We start from the raw sequence: 26,441 nt of genomic DNA, 5'->3' as shown, positions 1-26,441 counted from the left end.
GTCCGCTATTACTATTAGACCAATCATTTCTGCATTACGCTTGTCTCTGTCAATTTAAAATAGTAGGCCTCATCCGCCACAACTAGATTACTCGCCTAAATTTACTTCCCAACTTCCCCGATCTTCGTTTACTACGCTATGCTCTTGCTGAGCTGTTTTCAAAGTCCATTAAGAGATATGTACTCTCTTCTCGATTTAACGGAAACATTGTACTTAATAACTCGATTCGAGCGGCGGTATCAAATCATGTCTCGTACGGCCAATAACTTTTACAAACGCATCTTTTTTATTGCATCGGGAGGACCGAGGACGTAAACAAACGGTGTTTAAACATTCGAGGGGATCATATGACCGAAAAATGCTGAGGATGCACTTAAAGCGATGCATAAAACAAAAAGCAACCTAAGTGCTCATTAATAAAAAAAAATATATAAAAAAATTTCCCCTGGAGCTCGAAATGTGACCTACTTAAATGCCGTCCATCTCTCTGCATTTCATGGAGATGTCGACGAGATGAAGATGATCTTACGGGAAGTTTGAATACTAAACCAAAACCTCTATCAATGCTCACAAAATAAACTAGGGTGTACAAAATTTTCCAATTGTCATGGGGAGAAGGCTCAAGCTTTTTGTGTTTTGGTTCATTAAGAAAACTAAGGCACCTTTTTTTTTATCATGAAAGAAATCATTCCAGCTTACACATGTATGATATTTAAAAAAAATTATTGTTTTGTTTTTGAGTATGATGTTACTTTCGACAGACGACGGAAAAGTTAATATAGAAGAGGGAAAGATTGTTGATAATCATACTTTGGTAAACCTATGAACTAGTTTTTGTTGAGTAGTGGTTGTTTGGCATGATCATGTTTGGTTATGGAGTAGATACAGTGTAATGTATTCAATACTATTCAATAACAAAATCCCCTGTCAATTCACTTCACTAGCAACAACATTGAATATTTGACAAAATTAAATATTTCATATTTTTATTTAAGTAAATGCAGTGTTTTGGATTGAATGGCTACACTTATGATATTATTCAATATTAATAACATCCATTGTTAATACAGTTCACCAGCAACAACTGTCAAATAATGGAGAAACCATTGAACATGTGACCAAAAAAATAGTTGTTATCTTATTTCTCTATATGCAGTGTTTTGGATTGAGTGGCTAAACTTAAAAAGTTGAATGTATGAAGTTGGAAATTGCTGTTTTCACAAGATTTCTTGCTATAAGTGTAAACAAAAATTTCAGAATGGAACTCAATGCATAAGTTACTCACGTAATACATAACATCCACTTTGTTCCAAACAAGCAAGACAGGTTTTTATTCTTATCAATAGCAGTCTTGTGCAAAAATGTTATGAAATTGTTTCCACTAACCTAAGAATGGTGTACACAGGTAACAAAATATCTTGACGTATTACATGTCATTTTGCAATATTAATAAAAGAACACCCTTGGATGGTGAAGACACAAACTTGGATTTAGATCTGTTGGACTCAAGTACAACACATATTTGAGATGCATGTGCTGTTACATGCTTTGACATGCCTCCCCATGTGTAATATTTACAATTATATCCCAGATTCTATACTACAAACTCTATGAAATCATTCTTCTCACCAAATGGTGACAGTACTAGCTGGCAGTTATTCTCAACAAAATGATGATAATAATAGTCATAGCCCCAAATTTTATATGCAAAGTAGGCCATGTGTAGGCCTACTCATGCTATGAAAGGTTGGTCAGGTTAGGCTTATTTGGTGAGGACTTTCTATTGTTCAACTTAAGTTCCTTTCTAAAAACTTTTAAGCAAAAATTTCGTGACATAAATGCAGCAAACTGAACATATAAACTTCTTTCTGCTCGTGTGTATGTACTTTGATGGAGAGAGAAAGTTTGGTGCCACGGGAATGAATTCTAAAGCTAAACAAAAATTATGCAAAACCCAGAAATTACACCCAGAAAGCCATAGGTACAATCTGTGTTTAGACAACTTGTTCTATTCCTGAGCTATTAATATATTATTGAAATAAATTTGTTTACAATTTTGAGGGAAATGTTTGTTTCATATTGTCCAAGTCTCTTTATACATTCTTTCATAAACCTCACAAACTGATCCCAATTCTGATGGCCAAAGTCATCTCTTAGTGATCTGATGGAGGTACCATACAATACAGGTATGTTACAAATACTACAAGCCCAAAAGGGTTTCTTTGTACTCTCCCTTTCATACTGAAGTATGTATGTATTTGTATGTAGGTGTATGTATTTGTTTGTTTGTATGTATGTATGTATTTGTTTGTATGTATGTATTTGTATGTAATAGAGTTAATGTTATTTACCCCTGTTCTTCTTATCACTGATAAGTATGATTAAGAAACAAATCGAAACAATCAGTTGCAACACTGACAACCCCCCCCCCCCATAATCAATTTTGTGCTCAGGTATGTTGGTATTGGCTAATATAGACACCCTATTGCAAAAATGGGTGCTTTATAAGAAATAAATCAATTCTCGACTCACCGTCACCACGCTACCATCAGATACAACGTCGGCGACCTGAGCAGTGGACGTGCTGATGATGTAGTTCCTGGTAACGAAGGAAGTGGCTGCGATCGTAGCGTCCGAGGGATAGTCAGAATCTTCTTTGGCTCTTAAAACAAGTCAAAAGTAGTTAAAAAGTTGACACCAAAAAGTGAAAGTTTGTTGATGTCGTCATATTTCCAAACTCTTGCTTCCCAAGAAGGGTAGGATGATGACAGATGGTGATTGTTGGTGTATTACATATTATATATTAATGTAGGTAATTGCAAGAACTTTGAAATGAAATAAAGCAATATGATATTATTAATTATGAAAGTAAACACAAGATAGAGTCCTGTTTCTTAATGTCGTATTGTGCATTCCATTATAGAACAAAATCACAACAATGTCAATCTTGACAAGCTCAAGCATATGATTTGGCACATACGTGTAGTAAACAAATCACACAATATGACAAATTACTATTTTCCACTCTATTTTGACCTGTTCACAAAGACTATAGGAAAGGTGACCAAACAATTTCGACATGGGTGTCCTATCTCTATTAACAATGTTTCATTTTTTCAATTTTTGTGATTGTATACTACACAGTAATACCAAAACAGATGGATTAGATCATCAAATTTTGGTTTTGCTTGTTGGTATCGTGGAATGCCCAATGCAGCTTTACGTTCAAAATTTACACTCCTCTTTTTAATATTATATAGAATTCTTCTCATTCTACTCACTCGGGAATAAAATTTGGTTTGAATTCAAAGGCGACAGCGTTGAGAGGACCGACGTTGAAATCACTGCACCAGTTCAGAAGGGTAAGCTGCTGGTCGTAAAATCTAACGTGTCCATTGACATCACCAGATACGACAAATCTGGAGAAAAAAAACAGGATAAATTTTATGAATATCATACGTCAGGAAGAAGATAAACTTTAAAAATTTGGTAAACTGTTTTGAAACATAAAAAATATCTTGCACACTGTGATGTAAATATGAAGGCTATAACTAGATATTGTTGTGACAATTTATGACTGGAGTTCTTAAATTTCAAAAGTGCTGTGACTTTAACAAGTCAGTTGTTTTTCCCCATAGAGATATAAACAGAGTTTCTCTCCTAGTCTCTAAGGAAGATTAACCTAAAGCAAATCATGAAACATAAAAAGTGGCTGAAAAGTTTCTTGAAAGTTTGAAAGAGTAAAATAAAATAAATAATGGCTTAAATAAAACTAAGTTTGAACTAGTGTTCTGGAGAACACAACAAGAACAAGAACAAAAATAAATTATAAACAGAAAAACTTGTTGAATATTCATTTACTGCATCTACCAAAGAGGAATACAAGTTATTTCCTGAGCTCTTTTATCCGATTATCTCGGAAGTATAATACATCCTTTGAAGCCTACACCATCAATATATTGAAATACCTCATACAACTGCCCCCATCACCCCAATTCTGTGACAATATCTAAAATCTAATATCGATTGCCATTTTCAAGAGTTCAAAGTAACTCCTTCTCTAATTTTTTGTAATTAAAATGTTCCCTGTTGTTGCATAATTATGAATGACATGTACTTGAAAAGTGCCATTCTGTTGAAAGTTTTTCATGCTTCTGGAACTTTTGGTATGGAGAACAGTGAGGATCCATTATAGTTTATTTTAAATTTGTGTCTTGCCCCTCAAGACAAAGTCAACATGTCATGTGTCCCAGTCCGGCTCAAGTTTTGTGCCCTCCTCTGCCCACCCCTCCCCCCCCCCAGATTGAACCCTTTGCTGCCCTCTCCAAGAGACTGCTCTACTAAATGCTATAACATACCAACCTATGGCAGCTTGGGATGTCTTTGCCATTCTTTCAGAATGGAAAACCTATCAGTTTGTACAGATGGGTAAAATTTTAGAAGCTGTTTTTTTCTATTTCCTTTGTTTACATGACATTCCACAAAATTTAATCCCCACAGTTCAACATCTTCCATGAGGTCTGAGCTACCATGTATCAGATCCCCACCACTCTCAATCAATACTGAAAATCCATGAAACTAGCTTGGACTATGGACTTGATGTTAAAACGAAAATTCAAATCGATCTTCATTTACAAGCTCTGCAAATATAGGTACATTATCCCACATCTGGAAAGCTCCTCCGACCCACTGAAAATGATTTTCTCGACCCAAAGCTGGGTCACACCCAATGGTTTGTGGACTGTCGGTTTGTAACAAAAGAGATGAATTTGGATGATTTACCATCCTCTTACCTGTCTGTTGTTGTCAAGACAGTTATACCTCTTTCTTGTAATCTCACCAATTTGAATGCTTTCTTCTTAGGTGAGGGAGTAGTGATGGGAGCTGTTTAAAAAAAAAACAAAAAAAAAAACGAGATTAGCAAAAGGAGGATATATATAAACTTAGTGAAGAAACATATTGATGTCTTAGAAGACAAGGGTTAACATCAGATTAAAACAACAACAAAAACTGATACATTTCAGGTTAAATTACTTAATAAAAATATTGAACTTAAACAAATAGTTGTGTATAAGATAGCAACACATCTTCAAAGCTCAAGTTACAAAATGGGAAAAATATATCGCATGATCGTTTTTTAATCCTTGGCAAGCCTTCATAGTGTAGTTTCCTGCCCTATGCTATTGGGGCACACGTCCAACCTGACCATATATGCCTAAGCTTATCCAGTCCAAACATACACTGTCTGAACAATGTTACGCCCTGCCGGTGCTAGTTAACTCGATCCCCCCCCCCCCTTATCTTCACGATTTCACATTCGGTTTGGCCTGTGGGTACATTCCACTTTTTTTTTCGACAGTTAAGTTTTAATTACAGTCATGGACAGAAATCGGATGCTATGCTGGTCATATTGAATACACCCTTTTAAAACTATGCCGATATTATGAACAGAAGAACAGTGTCTATAAAGTGATACTGAGATATATGTTTAGTACAAAATTGCGAAATATTTCCCTCGAACCTGGTTCGGACCTTTTCCAAGCATGCCACTATGCCTTGAGTTAACTCGTTGAAAGGCGGATTCAAATTGAAGGAGTTATCTGCGGTTACAATTTTAGTCCTACCTATGCATGCTTGAAGCAAGCCCGCGTACGTGGGAATGGCATATTAGAGGTCAGTTTGTTGCCCAATAAAGCTTCACAATATACTAACACTTCATTGATTCACACAATAGATCCAAGCAGATGTTGCTGGAGATTTGATCTTATGGTCAGCAGGGAGAAAATTCACAGTAATTAACTGCGACAGTCAGCTGCCAGAGTGGGAGATAAGAGGGGCATTGATGTTACCTAGCTTGGCTAACTTTTGCCCCAGATTTCCTAGGGACAAAACTTTGCTATGCTCCAGTGCCAATTGCGATGTGTAGGGCCAGTACTGTTACTAGAAATACACTCTACCAACAGGTTTCTTCCCCACCCCCTCAACCCTTACTACAAAAGACCTCACAGAGCTCAAAGACAAACCCGGAAAATAATTGTTTACTCACGTCCGTGTACGGGTCTAACATTGTCCCACACCACAATGTTACCGACAGACGTCCCGGTTAAGGCCCGAGTACTGTCTGAACAGAATATTGACTGACTGTAATGTCCGACCATACGATTGAAGTCCTGATCGGTCAGTTCTGGAGCAACAAACTTGATTGCGTCTCCCTTCTGTGTTAGGAAAGATACATGTATTTAATGAAGGTTCATCATTGTTTTGCTGGGAAGGTTACTTGTATTAATCCTCCAAATATATATACTAGAAAGATGAACACTGTTCACCACAAAACTGCTAGACTTATTTTACTGCCATTCAAATGAACATTGGTACTCATTTTGGGCATTTCATCAATCTCTTTAATTTCTGGAAATATGCGGAGAGTTAGAATCTACAGTAAAGTATTGTCAAAAACGCTTAGCCCAGTTATGTGGGTAAGATCATCATTGGGAGGGGGATGGGGTCTGAGAATGGGAAGGATGATGGGGGGTAGAAGGGAATTCATTCTATGAAAATTATTAATATAGCTTGAGACTTCCCTTACTTTGGATTTGCTTTACATTGTAACCCATTTAAGTACATTAATTTGAAAATGAAAGGCAAAGAACTAATTCATGTTAAATATACTATTTTCCCCCTTTTTCTATGTTTTTAATTTTTAATTATCAGCTGATCAAGGATATATCTTTAAGGATTTAAAGCAGATCAAACTGCAAATGCGTAACACTGAGGTTACCTCAACACAGTAAAGTACCAATAACCCATAATGTAGTTATTGTGGCTTTGTGAGATCCCAAACCTGATGTACAATAGTTTTACTTGGTTTAATCTATCAATCTTTTGTATCGATAGATTAATTTTGTATCGAACAGCACAAACACAGCCTGGCATAAAACACATAATGTGCAAGTTCCCATTCTGTGAAGGTATGAACAGCTGTGCTGTTTATACCAGTGCTGTGGCCGAGTGGATAAAAGCGGTGGCATTTTAAGCAATGAGGCTTAGCAATCCGGAGGTTCAGGGATTGAAACCCGGTCGGGTCATAGTAAGGTGGGTTTTTCATCCAAGAACAATCTATGGTTTTCCCATCTGAAATGACTTTCTGAATTAACAAAATTCCAAATTTGAGTTAAACTGTTGAATTGGAAGCCACCCGACGTGTTAGTTGTTAATCCATAAGTCATTGCGGGTTTCTCCCACACTTGTGGTCGCTGAAGCGTCGTAAAAGTAACTGCTGATTATTATTATTATTTACTTCGTGCCATATGAAACAAAACTTACCCATTCATAAAAGATAACCTGGCTGGCACTGTTTGAGACAATCTGTGAGCTGTCGTCAGGGTTAAATATGATGTAGGTCTGTAAGTCATGCCTGGCTGGAAGCTCTGCATAGGTAGTAGGTGAGTCACCATCAACAGTCCAGTCCCAGATACAAAGAATCTGTAACCATGACAATATATATAAAACAAAACATAAAGAAATAAGAGAGCCCAAGGCAAGGGGGCACAAGATAAAAAACATATAACGCCCATATTTGCAGCCAAACCAATCTCAGAATTCTCAGGAGTGATTCACCTTTAAAAGTTAAACATGTTTCTGGGGCTTAATTGGAATGCATGGCAACTTGCTGTATTGTCCGACATTTGCTATAATGCTCCAGAAACATGTACAACACCATGTCAAGAAAGGAAAGCTGCATCGGTTGCAAGATCCCATGCAGCCAGCAGCTGCAAGATCCCATGCAGCCAGTTGAAAGCTGCAGCCAGCAGCTGCAAGATCCCATGCAGCCAGCAGCTGCAAGATCCCATGCAGCCAGTTGAAAGCTGCAGCCAGCAGCTGCAAGATCCCATGCAGCCAGCAGCTGCAAGATCCCATGCAGCCAGTTGAAAGCTGCAGCCAGCAGCTGCAAGATCCCATGCAGCCAGCAGCTGCAAGATCCCATGCAGCCAGTTGAAAGCTGCAGCCAGCAGCTGCAAGATCCCATGCAGCCAGCAGCTGCAAGATCCCATGCAGCCAGTTGAAAGCTGCAGCCAGCAGCTGCAAGATCCCATGCAGCCAGTTGAAAGCTGCAGCCAGCAGCTGCAAGTTCCCATGCAGCCAGTTGGAAGCTGCAGCCAGCAGCTGCAAGATCCCATGCAGCCAGTTGGAAACAATATCAAAACAACAGAGATTACCTCTGCAGACCACCAGTGCCAATTGTCTAAAACTGCAGAGCATAATAGATGCATCCTAGCTGCAATGATCTTGCAGCCCTCTTGGCATCCCGTGCAAGACTGGGCTGATTACAACAAATCAGATAAAGCATCGACAAATAGCTGCCTTTTCATGGAGCATATGCTAGCCGATGTTGTTTATCGTAGCCACTTTGGTAATGTTGTTTCATGATCTAAATTCAGTTGGCAGAGCACTGGGATTTATCACCTAGAGGTCACTGGTTTGACTCCTGTTCCAGCATTTACTTCTTTGTTTTTTTTTCCATAAGCTGAAAGTGATATAACTCTATGCATCTATGGCTACAGAGTAAAACAACAGAGAAACTTACCTGTCTCTGAGCTGCACTGAGAGAAACTATGTACTTTGCATCGGGAGTCATGGCCATTGCAGCGACACCGACTTCAGGATGTGGATCAAATATAGTCTGTACTGGTGTGCTGATGGACAAAAATGAAGCCACATTTTAAAACTGAAATATTCACATTTAACATTGCCACATGTGAAAAGTCTGATATTGAACATAGCATATATCTTTCACTCTTACACTGGATCTAAAGTTTTCTTATCATTTGACCCTATGATAAATTGTCTGTCATTTTTTACACACTAATGTGTGTTCTAAAGATCCTGAAAGAGAGGGTTGCTTCTTTAAAAATGTATTCAATTTCCCAGTAAGAAGTTAAGATTTGCAAAATAGCTGAACCATCTTAGTATTCTTAATTTTTCTGAACTCTCAGAAAACATTTTTTTTCTTATCACACAAAAATAACTTTGTATTAAGTGGTTGAGTTTTCTTTTGAGAATCTTCCCCAGGAAGTGGATACACTTTTAAGCACCCATTGCACTATTCATCCAGTTTACAGAGAGATTGTTGTACTCACCCTGTGAACGAATCCCAGATGATGATCATGCTACCTGGACCCTTGTCAGCAGTGGCAATCCAACGTTTGTCTTGACTTGCACATGAACAGGAAATGTTATTCGACTGGAAATATAGAACAAACAACAGAGGTCAATAAAGTTGAACTGTGTTAAATATAAAGGAAAAGGCAGATGTGTAGCTGGGCATGATGTGTCAACAGTAGACACGACACCTAGCAAGGAATCATGTTGCATTAGATGATGTATCAATAAAAAAAACAATCAAAACTGAAACACAGAACTTTTATTTTTATGTAGTTGATCACTTTTAATGATAACTTTGTGACTTTACTTATACGGTCATATACAGTATATTATACTATGGTTTGAAAATGTTCTGGGCTCAAATGCTACTTCATCCAAGCAAACATCTCTGACTTTACATATACGGTCATATACAGTTTATTATACTATGGTTTGAAAATGTTCTGGGCTCAAATGCTACTTCATCCAAGCAAACATCTTACACAAGGAATAGTAGCTGTGAGAACTTTTGTCAATGTACCCCTAAGGAATAGTAGCTCTGAGAACCTGTGTCTATGTACCCCTTTTACACTGATAATAACCATCTTGCTCTTATTAATGACTGAATTTGCACATATTCATAAATTTATTTCCCTTTTTCTACAGCAGTTTCTTCTCGTATGCGATAGTTTGAATTTGCAAGATATTGGCATATGACAATCACCCTTTTTATGTTGAATAAATATGTTCGACATATTAAACAATACAGTTAGACAAATATGCAAATGAATAATTTTTTTCGAATGATTTAACTAATTTCTCTTCTTCTAAATCCCTGAAAATTCCTTCACTTTGCTGCTCCAAATTCCTTCCTTGATGCATTCTGGGTTGTATCAAATTAAACTGGGGGCGTGATGCCTGGTACATTCCTGTGATGCCTGGTACAAGGTATGCATGGTACTGTTGTTTCCTGACTGGTATCCCATGCAAAACAATAACTATTCAGGGATTGCCATCAACTAGGGACTGGATAACTCAGTAGGTAGAGTAAAGTTCAAGGCTGTCCCCCGAGGTTAGTGGAATCCCATTCTAGCCATAAAAATCTTGGCTCTTTTCCATTGTCTAATATTCCCAGTCAGTTTTCCATTATTCATTTCCTTATATAACGGTTGTTAAAACCTGTTAATCCTTCTAAATAATCAGAATCCATGACATAATCAGTATTTTCTTTAATGGAAGGTTTTCCGTCATTAGATGATAGATATATAAACAAATACAAATTTACAAATTATGCCAAAACTTCCCTCATAACATCAACCTAATCGTTGTAACGGCACACATTCAAATGAGTATTAATATCTCTATTTGTCTATTGACAACTTTTCTTGACTCACATGTCCCTGTAGCAGCTTTTGTCTGTTATTTCCATAATCGTACAGCACTGCTGTATTACCGCACGCATAGAGTACGGCTCTCCTCCGAGAGTCTGTGAGATTGATAGCCGGGACGTGCTTGTTGATGCCAAACGCCCAGGTCAAGTTCTGTTCGGGAAGACAAGGAATAAAGGTTACAAGTTTTAAGAAATGAGGCCATGTGTGAGTGATATTTTACTGTTGAATTAACTCCTTGCAGCTATATATATATATCCGCTTTGGAAATAATCCTAAAGATAAGGCTTCTATAGTCTCAGTATGACATCCATATCTTGATAAATGTGCATTTGATATTTCCAAATTTTCACAATCATCACTTTATTAAACCTCACCTCGCCTTTAGTTGTCCTTTCTTGGCCCTCAAATTTACTTTTGACCTTCACAGAAACAAACAGGGTTCTTGCACTCAATAAGATGGATCCACATACAATGTGTGAAGTTTTACTAACCATGATAATTTTGAGTTACATTGATTACAAGCAAGTGTCAAACACACACACACGCCATCACCATCACATAGATTCATTTCACCTCTGGCAAGGAATCAAAGCAGGGTCTTAAGAATGCAATATATTACTACAGTAAATAAAATGAATGGCTTTCCTGCTTCTTTAAAACTAAATCTAAGCAGTAGTGCTCTCTCTCAGAGCATCTTCCATCTGTAACGTCATCTCATTGTGTTACTTCACAGCGACATATCCTGTAAAAATTTATCCTTCTAAGATGAAGACACTTAGCTCTTTCATTTTTATTTCTCAGTACTTACCAAGGCATTTGGAGATATTTCACTATTATTAGGCGTGACCATTCCTCCAACACTTGGTGGTCTACCATCGATGCTCTGAGCATCTTCACCCACTGGGCTTGGTCCTTGTGGAACGGCATCTTCATCACCAATCTGATGCGGCAAGCTGTCAGCTGAGACCGCTGGCTCTTCTTCTGTATTAATTTGTTCTGCACATATGAAACCCACAATGAGAAGGATCATACAGTCTAAAATGAACTTAAACCATTGCTCTTTCTCAGTAAAAAAAAAAGTTGAAAATGAGACTAAAAATAAATTCAAGAATTGCAAAGCCCTTTGGGAGTCTTTGAGATACGATATTTACCATGATTGTTGCCAACAAAGCAAGACACCAACACATACACTGCATACTGTGTGTGCAATCCGTGCTGCTTTGAAAAGACTTGGGTAGCATGCAACTATATTTCATGAAAGATCATGCATTGTTCAGATGGTTGTATGTCAGATGTCAACCAACTGTTAACAATGAGCCAATACACCTAACCATTATCTTTTCTTCTTGATAGATTAGCACATGCTTTCATGATAAAAGTAATTTAATGACAATTTAATCCAGAAATGTCAGGTAGCTTCCACTTGAGCCACATGATGAATTCACATTTGAAGACAAAAAGATTTCATACAATGTTCCTAGAATCTGCATAGCTTTGCACACACCAGTGGATCATATGAAATTGCTTTTGGGCTTAAAGCATTGAAGACTCGCCCCAAACCGTGTGCCAATCTCTGAAAAAGTTAACTTTCCTTTGGTTGCAAGTGAAGTTTTCTGCTTGTCGCTACAAAATGCAAACAGTAATGAAACGTGATACCTTGTTATCTTTAGCTGGACCTGAGATGTCCATCGCTGAAATGTACACTGTGTTGTGGGTATTGACCGTAGCTGCATGTACTGACTGTACACTAGTGTCTAATTACCGAAGGTAGCAAGCTGAGTGCGTATTTTCTGGGATCGATGGTGGTGTCTAACACTTCTGTTACACCTCATTTGAAACTAGGTCAGATTACCGGCATGAGACGTTTCTTTTTGCACGAGTCTTCACACCCTTTAAGTCCTTCCTGACTTTTTCTTGGTTTAATGATCCCCCAATAGACAATAAACCCATTTTCACCTGATTTTGTCCTTACCTGTTTCAGCCCCTGGTTTGTTAGTGTCTTCCTCCTCCTCTGGCACCACATCCGCTGTCACCCGGATACCATCATCATCATCATTATACTCTTCATTTTGTGCTTCGGTTGCCTCTTCTGTGACTCTGTCTCCTGCTTCAGGATTTTCCTCGTTGCCTTGATTTTCCTCCTGATCAGTTTCCTTACTTTCATGATTATCCTCCACAATCTCTAGTTTCTCATCTGTCATTTCTATGGGAGTCTCATCGGTGATATCCTTGTCTGGTTCTACTTCTGTTGGCTCTCCATCTCCTTGTTTCTCTTCCTTCTCTTCATCTGCATTCTGGTCGGATGGAGCTTCTTCAATTTCTCCACTCTCATCATCATTAACAGCTTGACCATCAGATGCAACAACCTCCCTTTCGGCTGGGACTGATAATTCCTCGCCTTGTTCTGACATGGCAAACCTACAATAACATGAACAAGAAAGTACACAAAATCCTCACAACAGGTAAAAGAAAAGGAAAGTCTGATAACTGTGCAAAAAGGGGCAGAGCAAGATAGAAAGGACTGCTCATATGAGGCATTAATGTTCTTCCAAAGCATAGCAGTTCAGACGACAGATACTTAGTTGCACTGATAGTCACAGCAGTTGCTGACTTTGTAAGTCAAAGTGTAGCAACATTTTCAATCACAAGTTTAATCTACAAAGCATATAAGGGAAATGGCAAAAATTGACTCAGACACTTTGGTAGACTATTCCATCCACTTAGCGGAATTATACAGTAATGCTTCCATTAGTTTGACTCCCTAACTTTATAAGTATAATTAATTCTTTACATTTCTGGCGGAATCTGGTCAAACCATTGATGAAATCACATTTGAAGCTGTTGGATAGAACTAACCCACTGGGCGAAATCAGCAAGAACCTTAATGGTCTTACCATCGCAAATTTACCGTAGGCCTATATGGTGGTAAATGGTAACTTTGCATGTCACCTGCTACTTATACATGTGTAGCTGCACTGTAGTAACGGTGTTCATAAGTCAAATTGTGACCACTTTTGCAATCGCAACTTCAATCTACAAAGCCTTAAAGGTTTATGGACAGGTAGCTACAACTTTACTCTATTTAATAGCAAATTACATCTACTTTTCACATATTCCATCAAATCCTTGAAATTCGATTTCAAAAAGTATAAAAATCGGGAAATTTTGAGCTTCACAAACGTAAGTATCGATAACCACCTCATAACGTATTGATTTTTTGTGACGTAGTATCGAGAGGCGCAGACCGTATGTTAAATGTGAAATCTTTTAACGTTGATTTCGCTTGGTAACCTCGAAAATGGAAGCTTCAAAACAACATGAAATTTCCAGTCCAGAGGTTTCGGACCACGAAACGGGGACAGCAAGTGAGGAAGAAAGCTCTTTGGAATACGAAATTCCTAACCAAGAGGAAATTAGGCCCTATCAATTTGAGCCAGAAGCCAATGAAAGTGACAGCACCACAGACTCGGAAGGTGAACCTGACAGCCATGAAAATCCACGGCGTCTGTTGAATACTGACTGGTGAGAATACGTGTAGGCTTACGTTTCCACTGTTAGTGTTACTGCAACCTCCTACTACACAACGCCGCGGCATTCTTACTCAAAACTCTCTCCAAACTTAAGACTTTGAACAGTATTTCCCAAAATAAAATTGAATACGATGTAGTCATACAGAATTGGAATGTAAACAAATTAATTCTCTTTTAAACAGCGTTTAGAATAAACGAATAAGGATGTACGAAAACAAATTTGTCAACGAACGAAATGGTAACGATTACGTGCTTTGGGTATAGATTGATACACAATATATACCAGTTCGGTGACTCAATGCAAACATCCGGAGTTTTCACATCGTGTGCCCCATATACGCATGCTCTTCTCCCTTCTCGATTCTACGTCACATCGTGTCAGAAGTCAAATTTTAGAAACGTGCTTTCAGGCGTTTGTTTTTTGTTGATCTGAGTAATTAATCCTTAATTTCTCAAAAACTAGAGCAAATTTTTAAAGAGTTTATATTGAGAATATGATCGGACATAGCCTACATAAGCAATACATTCATAGCAAAATTGCTACCTGTCCATAAACCTTTAACGAAACAGTCAAAATTGCCAGTGAAACAAGAGAACATCAAATTTGTATTTTGAGACTTTCTTGTGCATTATTTCACACGTTCAGCCGAGGCATCTATGACATCACATAGTTGAAGGATAGTATTAAACCACTAAGCAATCCTTTACTCGCGAATTTACCTAAGTAAGTTATACCATCATGCAGCGGTTTCAGTTGTTTTCCGCATACGTTACTTTCCGCTGATTACTTTCCGCTGAAAAAATTCTTCTGCGGAAAACACCTTTTTTTTCACTTTCCTGTATACTATATTTTCCGCATATTTTAGGATACCAAATTCAGGCAGGATGATTAAAATAACATGAGAAACTATCAAAGAACGTCGATAAAGGATGGTTAGACTGAGTTCATGTCAGAAAAGTTAAGCTGCTTATAATACAGAGGAGGCTTGGGGGTGTGTAATTAGGGATTATTAAAGAAGTATGTGGTGGTCGGCCGATAAAAGGGCAAAGGGACACCCGCGTTATGAAGGATTGCGCGCTTTTATAGTTTAAAAAAAAGTTGTAAAAGGCGGTATCTTTGATTTTCGCTGGAAATGGCTGTATAAGTAAGGGCTGTTTTAATAGTCGAACACGCACTTTGCACCACCTTTCTTACGAGTTACATCTAAAATCATGGCCGATTTATCCTGTTACAGTTAAATCCTATCTTCTCCACCTTCCTAAATCATTCCATGTGCCTAATTAATTCAGTAAGTTATTCTGTCCCTCCAAAAAAAAAACGTTACTTTCCGCTTAAAAAAACGTTGTTTTCCGCTGACAAATTTGTTTGCGGAAAACACCGTTTTGTTTCAGCGGAAAGTAACGTGTGCGGAAAACAACGGTACCCTCATGCAGCTGCTGAGGATACATTGTGTAGTGGAACTAGGCCCAATGCTAAGCTGTTACTTATTATTAACGCAGGTCCTAACTTAGGTTTCATTATAAATTATTAGCCAATATTACATATTCAACTCTGATCATAATAACTCAATTTCACAAACAGCAAACCCGATCTCTTCGTGAAGAAGTTTTTGTTTGATACATTGTACAAAGTGTATTTACAGAAAAGCTGGCTTACAGTTAGACGGTCAAGTTTGCTGCAAGGATATTCTTTCGCCTGCTTCGTTGCCACGGTAATGATGTTTTTCAGATCGTCAAAGAATATTAATGATTAGCGCCCTCTATTTGTTACCACAGCAACATAGGTATGGAAAAGTATTGAACTGAGGAAAGGCTGGCTGATACGAAAACTAAAGTGTTCCAAATAAATCCGAGAACGTAGCATTAATTGTTACAGTAGGTATACAGAAAGGTGAGCCAATGTCTTTTAAAATTTTCTCCAATTCTTTAAAGGTGTCCTTGTTGGATTTGAACTGAGTGAAATGTCATGGCAGTAGCAATTTGATCTCCCAAGTTGTTCTGTTTTACAGCCAATTGTAGTGTAACTGGGTCTCGTAATGATAATGAAGGCTACTGTAGCCGACTTTTGTCATATTACTAGTATTGGCTAGGCCTAGGCCTATATTCTTGCTACATCTTTATAACTACCTAGTGAATAATAATATGTGAGTTTCAACATGATTAAGCCTCATAATCGGCCAAAAACCAATTATTTGTGCATAGTACCTAGCCTACATGTATTTAGGAATTGGGGGGGGGGCTGTGTCATTCAGCCGTAGAAAATGTGCTCTTTCCGCCATAGAAAAAGTGCCATTTTGCCATGTTACTCCAATGGCGGTAAAGCACTTTTGTATGGCAGAAAGAGCACATTATTGCGGGTGCACTCAGTGGCGGAGCTAGGGGTATTGGTCAAGGGGGGCGAGAATGGTCTGTAGGGGGGTTCCGACACTATCTAAGCGGAGCGCCACCATGCACGGGTTGGCGCGGATCGTACCGAAATTTTTGAGTAAAGATACTCCCTATAGATCGCCGGAAATGACCCTTTCCGGGCCTTGCTAATTTGCAGATAAACGTAGTATAAATAGGTGTCATCGCCAAAAAATGTGACATAGGCCTATGTCAATAGGTAGATGAGAGCGCAATAACAAAGTCAATAATCGCAAATAAGTCCATTTGAGTCCGTCAGGGGGGGCATAACGGAAAGTTTTAGACCAAAACGCTCACAGCGAAAACTAAGAATTGGCTGTGCGGCAAGCACAGCTTTGCGGTTTTTCTGCTGACCTACTTTCCCTCGTTGCTCTGTGGACAATTACGCGACGGCGGAGAGCGTCAGGGACTGTTCCATTATACATTAGGGAGTTAATACCAATGAAATACTAGACCGAACCCCCATTACGACTTGTACTTGAATTAGTCTATAAGCTACAGTATCAGCAATACTGTCTTATACACAGCTAGCATAGACCTTACACTGTAATGCTATATTGCGTGCTAAACAGTACAGAACTATATTCTTTAGAACAACTACATACCCCACAAACTGTGGTTTGGTACGTTCCAACTTAGTCGTTTCATCGCGTGGTCAGAAACAGGTTCAAAAGGATACAGAAAATGTCACTTAGGAGGTATTATTTTCAACCGAAATTACAATTAATTGAATAAATAAAGTCTTCTGAAAGTTACTGAGAAGCATTTTGAGTTAAATCTAACAATAACTCAAGATATCACAATCAAACGACAACACTTCTTGAATGCACATTCCTCAACGTGTGCTGAGTACAGTATCGTGACGTCATGTCGATTGAGAACAAAGGGAAACGGAAGAAATATCCCTGATTTCTTTTTAGTTTGCAATTTGGCGTAAGGTTCTCATTGGTCAATTGAGTTAAGAATCGGTAGAAAACGTGATGAATATTCATAGTTTAATTCACCGTTTGAACTGGGATTATAGGACTTCGCATACAAAAGTTACGGCGCAAAAATAGCCCACACAGTGCGGAAAAACTAGGGTTTTCAAGTGTTCTCTCATTGAAAATATCCTAAAATCACTTTTTTAATTAAAAATTGGCGTAAGGTTACCAAAATATATATGGATTAAGGCATACACCAGCAGAAAGCGAACAGTTTAAGCTTTCAAAATGTGGATGGTCCAAAATGATTGACTAAATACACATGAAGATACAGGTCAAAACACACACAAAATGGCTCTTGCGCTACACAGTTAAGGACCCTCTCGGAGTGCCGTGAGCGCTATGTTCCGTTATGCATCCGCCCCCCCTGACTGTATGGACGCTCCGCCACTGGGTGCACTGTAGGCCTATGTGCACTGTATATTGCTTCGCAATAATCAAACACAGATGTAACACTTTCATTACCGTGGCCTATAACTTAAGTTAGGCCTGATTGCAAATTTATTGCTACAGTAAGCTTGAAAATCTCGTATTGGTATAGGTGCTTTGTTGCAAACCAAAACAGTATTTAAATCTCCCAAACTGAATATACAATACCATCATGCTATAAGAAGAAAACCACGTAAGGGTTGTAATTTCTTTGGGTTGTCTATCCAGTGCACCTGGCCAAAACTGCAGATAGAAGAATAGCAATACTAGATTTTGTAATTTGAACTGCAATAGAGTGTTTTGGAAAGGTAAAGGACTACGTTCTTACTAACTTCTCCTGAATTTGAAGTGTAATACATAACACTGGAAAGTCACACAACTGTTTTAGGCATTTACTCACCAGGTAGCAGAGCTCAGATTGTCTGCATCTTCTAAAAAATGTAATTTTTCGTCAGGCTGTAATTTTGCATAACTCCAGCAGAATTTTGATCAAAACTTTATGAAATGTTATCAGCTTTATTTTTTCTCGTTTCTCCTCCCAGTGTATATTTCTATGTGTGATGTCAATATTGCGTTAAATATTTGGCTTTAGAAGTTAACTAAAATTTTAAAATCAAACAAAATTGTTACCTCTCAGAGAAGATGCCGAAGAAAAAGTCTGGAAAGAAGAAGCTGAAGATGACGGAGGAAGAGAGGATTCTGTACATGGAACAGAAAGCCCTCGCAGAAGAAGAAATGCGAAAGAAGAAGGAGGACATGCTTAATCAATTCTTAAAGGTTCGGAACAACTTCATCAATTTGAACTACCACATAATACCACTTCAAATTAACATTTTATATTTCATTTCCACAGTCTTTTTTTTTTGGGGGGGGGGGGGTGGGGGGGCTTGAATTAAGTAAACATAGACAAGATTGGACAGTATTCTTTCGGTGTCTGTACCTAAGACGTATTCTAGCTCTGAGCAAAGTGTTTGTCATTCCACACTCTGACAAGTTAAAACTGTTGTAAAAGCACACAGTGACATGTCATATATGCAGAAATATACAACATAATACAGGCTGGAGCAAACGCTAATTTTTATTCCATTGTGAGCTCTATCAAAAATTGTACAGTCGGTTTAATTATTCGTTTAGTCGGGCCATTTTCTATTATTCATCTGTACGTACTGCTAGGTTGTGTACAAAAGAATGACACATAAATGTTTTCTGATTTTAGTTTGCCTTACAGTATGTATGCCTAATTTATATCCCGATGGAACCTTAAAGGTACCATTCATCATTGAGCATTTGTTGTCATCACATGATTATTTATTATAAAACCCCTCCCCCCCCCTAGTCAGATACACTTTTTATATGCAGAGAAAGCTACTATTTCATTCCCCTCCTCCTACTCCCATCAAAATCCTGTCTATTATCACGAGCCATTAAGGTTCTCTGTCCAACGAACATGGATTCACCTAGGTCTGTATGTCGATGTTCTTCGTTTACCAGGATAAGTTGGTGAAGGAAGAGAAGAACACTCGCTTCAACCTTTACAAGCTGACCCATCAATGGAGGGCGTTATTGCGAGCGGCAAAGTCCAAGGAACTGAAGAAGGACATCGAAATCTTGAGTCAGACGTTTGAGAGAGTGGTGGATAGGAAGGACAGTGTCATCAAATCGCTGGCTAAGGACCTCCAGGAGGCAGAAGAACAGTACTCAATGGCATTGAGGAGTCATTTACAAAACATGGACACTCTCATAGGTATATCAAAAAAACTATATGGAAATTATCTTCACAACATATTTTTTTTTTCATTTCCTTTCCTTTTTGGTGTTTTGAAATGTTGTTCTCCTGGAAGAAACCAAATTTTGCTTGTAAACAAATGATCAAGTGAAAGTGGCAAAATTTGTTAAGGGTGAACATCTTTCTTTTCTCTTTTTTCTTTTTTTTTTGAAGAAAGGAATGAGAAGTTACTTTATACCGTATTTAGAAATGTCAAAATCTTTAGAATTATTTTTAGAGTGCTATCAATCCTTTTGGAAAATGTTAAACTATAAGTTGCAAAATAGAAAAACAGAAGTAGAACATGGAGCTCCATGAGTAGAAGCATTGATTTCAAAAAAGTGTAAACCCAACACCTGTGATTTGATAATTTTACAATTTGATAATTTGTATATATATATTTATTTGGAGGGGGGGGGGGGGGGGAGGAATCTTCAGAAGAGTCGGGTAAACATTCCCCAGTTTAAATACATGATCATGCTGTCGTTAAAGACGTGAGACTTTGATTTCATATTTGAAATCTGTGATGTCAATTTCGAACAGATCTCCAGAGGAGCAGGTTAAAAATCCTCCAGTCTGAATACGAGGAAGAACTGGAAATCCTGAAGAAGGAATTTGACAGCGAGAGGTCGATGATCGTGGATCACCACCGACAAGAGATGAACGACGTCCAAGACATCCTCTTCGCCATGGAGGAGAACGCCTCTGACAGAGAGAACGAGGCACGCCAGGAATTTCAGAGTTTGAGGGATGAAATCAAAAACAAGGTACCCCCGACAGTTTTGGTCATTTGTTGTATTCACTTAGTCGATTTTCATTGCTAAACAGAGTGACAGGGCTTGGAGAAAAGCATAGCTTTTGAATGATGTCAATGAGTTTGTGAATGAACTGAAGCAACTTGTAGATCCGTTGAGACCTGATGAAAAATGACACAATCTTGCGATTTACACAATTTAAACCTGTTAAGAATGTCGAAGCTGACAGTTTGATGAGTTGAATTCATCTTTTTAACTGTTTAACTTCCATAAGTACCTAAGTTTAAACGAAAGCATTTGCAAATTTTGATTTGATATTTCTTTAATGGCAAAGGTGATTAGTGAAGTTCATGATAAATATTAATAATGTATCATAAGGTATTCAGTCACCCCCAGTGTGTGTTGCTGTAAAATGTTTGATATGTTTGTTTAACAAGTGTGAGAAGTGTAAGTCGTGTGAGAAGGCCTTGGCCCTGAACAAGACTGTAAACCTGAAATTAAAAATTTTCACGGCAAAAACTCTCTGCTTTTCTTGTCAAAATAGAATCTAGAGGAAAAACATGCCTTGAGGATACAACTGGAAGGTCAGGTAGAAGACCTCTGGAAACAATTTCAAGCCGCCCTGAAGAACTACCAAGAAACCACGGAGGAGAGGAAGGCTGCGTTTGAGACTCTCAAGAGCAAAGACGAAACCAGCGCAAGAGAAATTGAATTCCAAATGAGAAAGCTTCAGAGAATATCTGTGAGTGCAATTATCAAGAGTCACAGCTTTGGGTTTTTTAATCTCACAGACAGATTTGTTTACAAAGGATCCCATGGATCTCTACCTTCCCCATTCCCCTCCACTAACCCCCCTCCAACCTCCCTTATTGCTACCCTCTCCCTATCCCTACCTCTCCTCTTCCTCCCCTTCCCCATCAGTTTCACCCCAAAATGTCACGATGTACCTTCAAGCGTAGACCAAGACAATTAGTGCATCTTTGGATTTTCAAAATAAAGAAACTAATCACTCCCCCATGTCATATTACAATGAGCAGTTAGCCTTGCCCAAGTGAAGGTTTCCATTGTGTTTTCAACTTGTACAGATGGAAACACATTAACTAAATGTCCCACGATTATCCATGACTTTGCCTCCAGAAAACATTTAAAGCCAGTGAATAATGAGGTTCTCGGTTTTTCATTCGCCAATCAGAGACTCTTATTATTTTGTTTTTGGCCTTGGGCTCTTTTGTAAAGTAATCTTACAAAAAGACTATTCTTTCAGACTACCTTTTCTTTGAATTTTTCTCAATCTCTGCAAGACTTACAGCGTCAGTGTCTGATACGCATTCAGGATCGGTATGAATCGCTGTTTGCCTCTGATTTTCACACATTCAACAAACCCACTAAGTTACTTTGTAAAGTCTTTTTCTCATGGTCTTTAATTTCGTTGTACAGGATACCATCGCCAGTCTCAAGGCCAAGATGGCCCAGAATGTCAAGGAGAGCGAAGAGCGCAACAGGGACCTGAAGGAGCAGCGAGAGGTCATCGCTCAACACTTCCACACTCTAAAGAGTCAGATGAACTCGTTCAGAGAAAACGAAAGACGCCGGCTCACAAAACTAACGCTGGATTCAAATGCGTCCATCAAGGCACTACAATCAAAATTAGAACTGGTTAGTCATTTTATTTCTTTAGTTACAGAAATGATTCCCTGCTGGGTTTTTTTTTTTTTTCTAAATGGTGCTTTCTCCCTATTCCCCCTCCCATATCATGTGGGCCTATTTTACCTCTTTTGTACCACCACTATCTCTGCAACAAATGATCACTTTAGCCATTCTATACAACTGTGAGGGCAGTGCAGGATATTTTTGCTGCTAGAATGATATGCCATCTTCCCATCTTCATTAGTCCCTTCTGAATATACTTTGTCCATCAGTACTATCTTGTTGATGAAGGGCATTCATCCCCTCTCCTCTAGTGCAATAGATGATAGTTTTTCCCCAAAAAATATAGCAGGAAAAAAAAACATGTATGTTTAGTCTAGACCCATATATGCAAATTATACACAGCCTATCCCATCACCAATAATTTCCAGCCTGCTCTTTGTATTAGAAGACAAACTTCATATAGTTTGTACAAAGAATTGTAGCATCTCTGGTGAATTTGTAGGAAATGGAATTTATGGGTATAAAACAAAAGGAGATGCCAACCCAAGAATCGTCATGGGTAAATGTGACCGAGAGCCTGCTGATAAAATCCCCTCCACCCCACTCCTCCCCCCCCCCCACAAACAGATGAGAAAAATCTTATTTAGTAGGTACCTGTATAACAGTTTTGATGTTCCTACACAAACAAGCTTGGAGACTTGAACAAGTCTAAACGTGACATCATAAGCCATAAATGCTTGAATTTTAGTAATTTCCTTACTATTACAATTTTCTTTACTGTAATGGAGATGATTTTTGCAAATGTTAAATCTAGAACATGGGTAGTTCTTAACTTGTTCTCATACTGACATTGCTTTGTATCAACATTGTTTACATTCGAATTGAAAATATGAAAAGAAGACAAATGAAATGTTAAGGGTTTCAGCTCCTTGTGACATCACAGATTGACAAAATGGCAGCCTGCTGACATGACCTTTGAACCTTGATATCTCCCAAACGAAGCAAGATTTTCTCGAGATATTTTGCAGGAGGGGGGGGGAGGGGGTGTTAACTCATTTCAAAGATGTCTAACATATAAGCTAAAGATGGTTTGCCTCTCTAAAAGAAGATCTAAATAAAGTTCTGATTGGTGTTGATATTGGAAATCCCAGTCTCACTGTGTTGTGTATCCTGTATCACCAGGGAGAGAGAATTCTGAAAGTCTCGGAGCAGTGTCGCAAGAAGGAGACAGAAGAGGAGAAGGTGCTTCCATTCTACGCATCCAGCCTCACCCAGGAGGAGGAAGAGGATGTTTCCGCAGCTGTAGCGGAACCGCCGTCAGAGCAACTTGCAGAGGTGAGCTTACCTGCATCTATCCTACTGTTGCACTCTCTCATCTATCTATCTATCCTGTTTCCCCTGTCACTTCTGTCCCCCCTTTCCTGGGTTGCATCCAGTGAAAACTGGGGAGTGTGACTTTTGGCAACGGTGCATGCAAAGTCACTCTGGCTTCTGATTGTGACCCCCCACCCCTCCTCCACCCTCTGGAAAAGAAATGGATGTAAAGGGATCACTTCGGAATTAAAAGACCAGATGGCTCAGTTGATAGAGCAGAGGCCTTGTATTCCCGAGGTCAGTGGTTTGAATAACACACTCTGTCCAATAAATCTGTTCATGACTTCCTAGTCGTCAGCTTACTTCTGTTGATTTGCTGACACAAATAGTTCACTCCCATTCTGGGTTGGACTGTATCATGGGTATCTTTGCTTTGGTATAATTAGGGTAAGCACAATATTAGGAAACGGTTTTTACATCGTTTGCACTGATCATTTGGCCAGGCACCATCGTGAGTGATAGGAATGTAGAAATTTTTGATGTTCATGACATGCACTGGTCTGAGTCAGGCTGTACAGTTTTCCACGTGGTATGGAAATCTGCAGTTTGATCAGACAATACAAAATAGAACTGATAGAAATTTTACCCTTGACATCGATCGGTATCCGATGAAGAAAATAAACCGCTTCTCTTCTTTCGCTAAAATTCTCTCAGGTGATGCACGAATACACCTCCCTGGAGAACTTTTGGAAACGGTACAATAAAGTGTTACTCGACAAGGTAGCCATGGATAAAGAAAAATCCACCCTCCTGGACGAAAACCAGAGGCTGAGAACAGTCCTGAAGCAGTACCTGGACGGTATCTCTGTCAACGACGAAATCCTCAGCAACGTCAATCCTCTCTTCGTGGTCAACCAGCAGACGAACGTCCCGTACGTAACCGTCTTGTTTTCCGTCACTATTCCCACGATTTTAAGGGCTGTATGTTGTGTTTGGAAGGAGGCTAGCGTGATGACTTCTGTAACGAGCGGTGTCGTGTCAGTAGTAGCCGAAAGATAATAATGTTTATCAGTCAGAATTGGACGGCAAATTGGTACAAATGATAGACAGTCGTGTCTGACCGTTATTGGCAGGAACATTGCAGTCTCTATGAATAATAATAATAATAAATAATAAAAACAAAGTGTCACCATGAACTGAATACAATAACTTACCAAAAACAATAGGTAAAATGATTATATCTGCATATAAAGATGGCTGTTTCTTCCTTTAAAGTGTTGACTATTGTTTATTCAAATATGGAGGTATGCGTGTATCCGTGTATGTTTGTTATATATATTGGTGTATGTTTGTATTTATTTTTTATGTTTGTATTTTATGTGTGTATTGACTGTATGAATATTTGTTTGTTTGTTTGTGGTTGCATCTAGAGGTTGTGATTAAGTAAAGAGTTTCTATATTTGTTGTTTTTCCTTTCACAGAATGTCTATCCCAGTGGGAGACCCCAGGGTCCAGAGACCTACACAGACAGTGGTGGAAGCCGCACATGTTGTAAAATACACAGTTTAACTCAGCCTGGACCGTCCCATGTTACTCCAAAAACAACAACCTCACCTTGATCACCTGTTGCCAAGAAATAGCAAATGGACTTGGAACTAGTTCTTGCAATGCACACAAACACTTGTCATCCATAGAATTGTTGTAACAAGTTACATGTACACATGATCACTTTAATACACTTTCCTATGCAGGAGTAATGGATCATTAATGTTATTTTCTTCTAGACATCATTTGCTTCTAATTGTTGAAGCAGCCAATATATGAGTGAAACCGGCCAATGATAAATTGTTTCAGTGAAATTTAAGCTATTAACAGATACACGTATTGTAAAACTTTGAAAATATAACTGATAGAGATTTTGTGGTATTCTGTTATATACATTCGTTAGGTACATCTACTTTCATATTAAGAGAATTAAAGTAGTGGATAAGCAGTGCCATGTTTCAGTTTTTACATCTTCATAAAAAGACAGCCAAAGAAATTGTTTAATTTACATTAGAACCCCAATGTTATTGTTATTCAAATTCAGTTTTTTTAATGTGTTTAATGGAAAGTATCAATGTAGATATTCTGTGAATGATCAGTAAAGTTAAGCAGCTCTACCCCTTAGATTTGATTTAAAGGCATTTTACCTGGGTGTTATTAATCCCCATAGCTACTAGATAGGAGGGGTGACATATACAGGAGTTGCCCCCCCCCCCACCCACCCACACCCTTACCTCCACTGTTCCTTCTGATAACACTACTTCATGATTTATTTACATATTATGTACATACTGTACTTAAGAAACAGAATTGCTTTTAAATTGCTGTAAATATTTTGTATGTGGATAATAATATACAAAAGTGCCTGTAACATAGTTCTAACTGACACTTTTTCCGAAGAGAGTTAAACTTTGTTCTTTTTTATTTGTTATTTTTCTTATGAATGTATTGTTAATGTCTATTTGTGGGGGGGGGGGGGTTTATTTGAAAATTTTCATTTCTTTAATATGAATAAAGAAGTTCCCCAATGTGTTAACAGGACCGAACAGGATCACGCCCATGTTCAAGGTTGTGACAAGACAAATTGCACTCTTTGAACCTTTCAACCCATCGTTTAGTGGTCGTTTTGATCTTTCTCATCCTTCTCCGCCCCCCTGCCTCCCCCCCCCCCTCAATGCAACCATCCCTTATCCCTTCCCGCATTCCCACCTCTTCATTTTCCTTTCCTTCTCTCTCCTAATCCCTCCTCTCTCCTTCCCCTTTCAGTGCTATCCCATCCCTCTCCCCCACCCCACCACGAGACTTCCGTACCAAATTTCTTTTCCAATACCAAGAATAACTTACACTTTTACTTTGTTTGAACAAATTCTATAAACAGTTAGTTATATATAACGATAATACCCACGTATAGGCTAGTAAATAATGACTCCACATTTAACTACCTCCATAACCGCAGTATATCATAACTAATGTTACTGTTTAAATTTTCAGCGACAACACATATGACACTATTCTCGTCCCTATCACGATGG

General features: G+C 38.5%; 2 protein-coding genes across 5 annotated transcripts in view; one reads left to right on the top strand and one right to left on the bottom strand.

The window, feature by feature from the left end:
* LOC139980933 (cilia- and flagella-associated protein 251-like) overlaps positions 1-15,841 on the bottom strand; it is a 65,878-nt gene extending 50,037 nt beyond the window's left edge. For 2 of the 4 annotated variants that reach the window (XM_071992989.1, XM_071992988.1), the window contains exons 1-11: positions 15,720-15,841; positions 12,505-12,950; positions 11,341-11,528; positions 10,536-10,682; positions 9,138-9,241; positions 8,585-8,693; positions 7,324-7,482; positions 6,047-6,215; positions 4,794-4,884; positions 3,282-3,419; positions 2,533-2,662 (exon numbers count right to left, since the gene is read on the bottom strand). In XM_071992989.1, coding sequence (XP_071849090.1) covers positions 2,533-2,662; positions 3,282-3,419; positions 4,794-4,884; positions 6,047-6,215; positions 7,324-7,482; positions 8,585-8,693; positions 9,138-9,241; positions 10,536-10,682; positions 11,341-11,528; positions 12,505-12,943 — 1,674 coding nt within the window. In that variant the 5' untranslated portion in view covers positions 12,944-12,950; positions 15,720-15,841. The remainder of the gene's footprint in view (positions 1-2,532; positions 2,663-3,281; positions 3,420-4,793; positions 4,885-6,046; positions 6,216-7,323; positions 7,483-8,584; positions 8,694-9,137; positions 9,242-10,535; positions 10,683-11,340; positions 11,529-12,504; positions 12,951-15,719) is intronic. The other 2 variants (XM_071992986.1, XM_071992987.1) reach the window with 2 other exon arrangements.
* LOC139980935 (dynein regulatory complex subunit 2-like) lies at positions 15,832-25,812 on the top strand. The gene is made up of 9 exons (XM_071992990.1): positions 15,832-15,953; positions 18,518-18,657; positions 19,372-19,624; positions 20,189-20,412; positions 20,945-21,142; positions 21,838-22,056; positions 23,233-23,385; positions 24,079-24,296; positions 24,846-25,812. Exons 2-9 carry the CDS (start codon positions 18,523-18,525, stop codon positions 24,931-24,933), a joined length of 1,488 nt encoding a protein of 495 aa, XP_071849091.1. The 5' UTR covers positions 15,832-15,953; positions 18,518-18,522; the 3' UTR covers positions 24,934-25,812.
* Positions 25,813-26,441: the final 629 nt, after the last annotated feature.

The sequence above is a fragment of the Apostichopus japonicus genome, chromosome 15, assembly GCF_037975245.1.
Source record: "Apostichopus japonicus isolate 1M-3 chromosome 15, ASM3797524v1, whole genome shotgun sequence".
Classification (NCBI taxonomy): domain Eukaryota; kingdom Metazoa; phylum Echinodermata; class Holothuroidea; order Aspidochirotida; family Stichopodidae; genus Apostichopus; species Apostichopus japonicus.
This window is presented reverse-complemented; position numbering and strand designations above follow the sequence as displayed.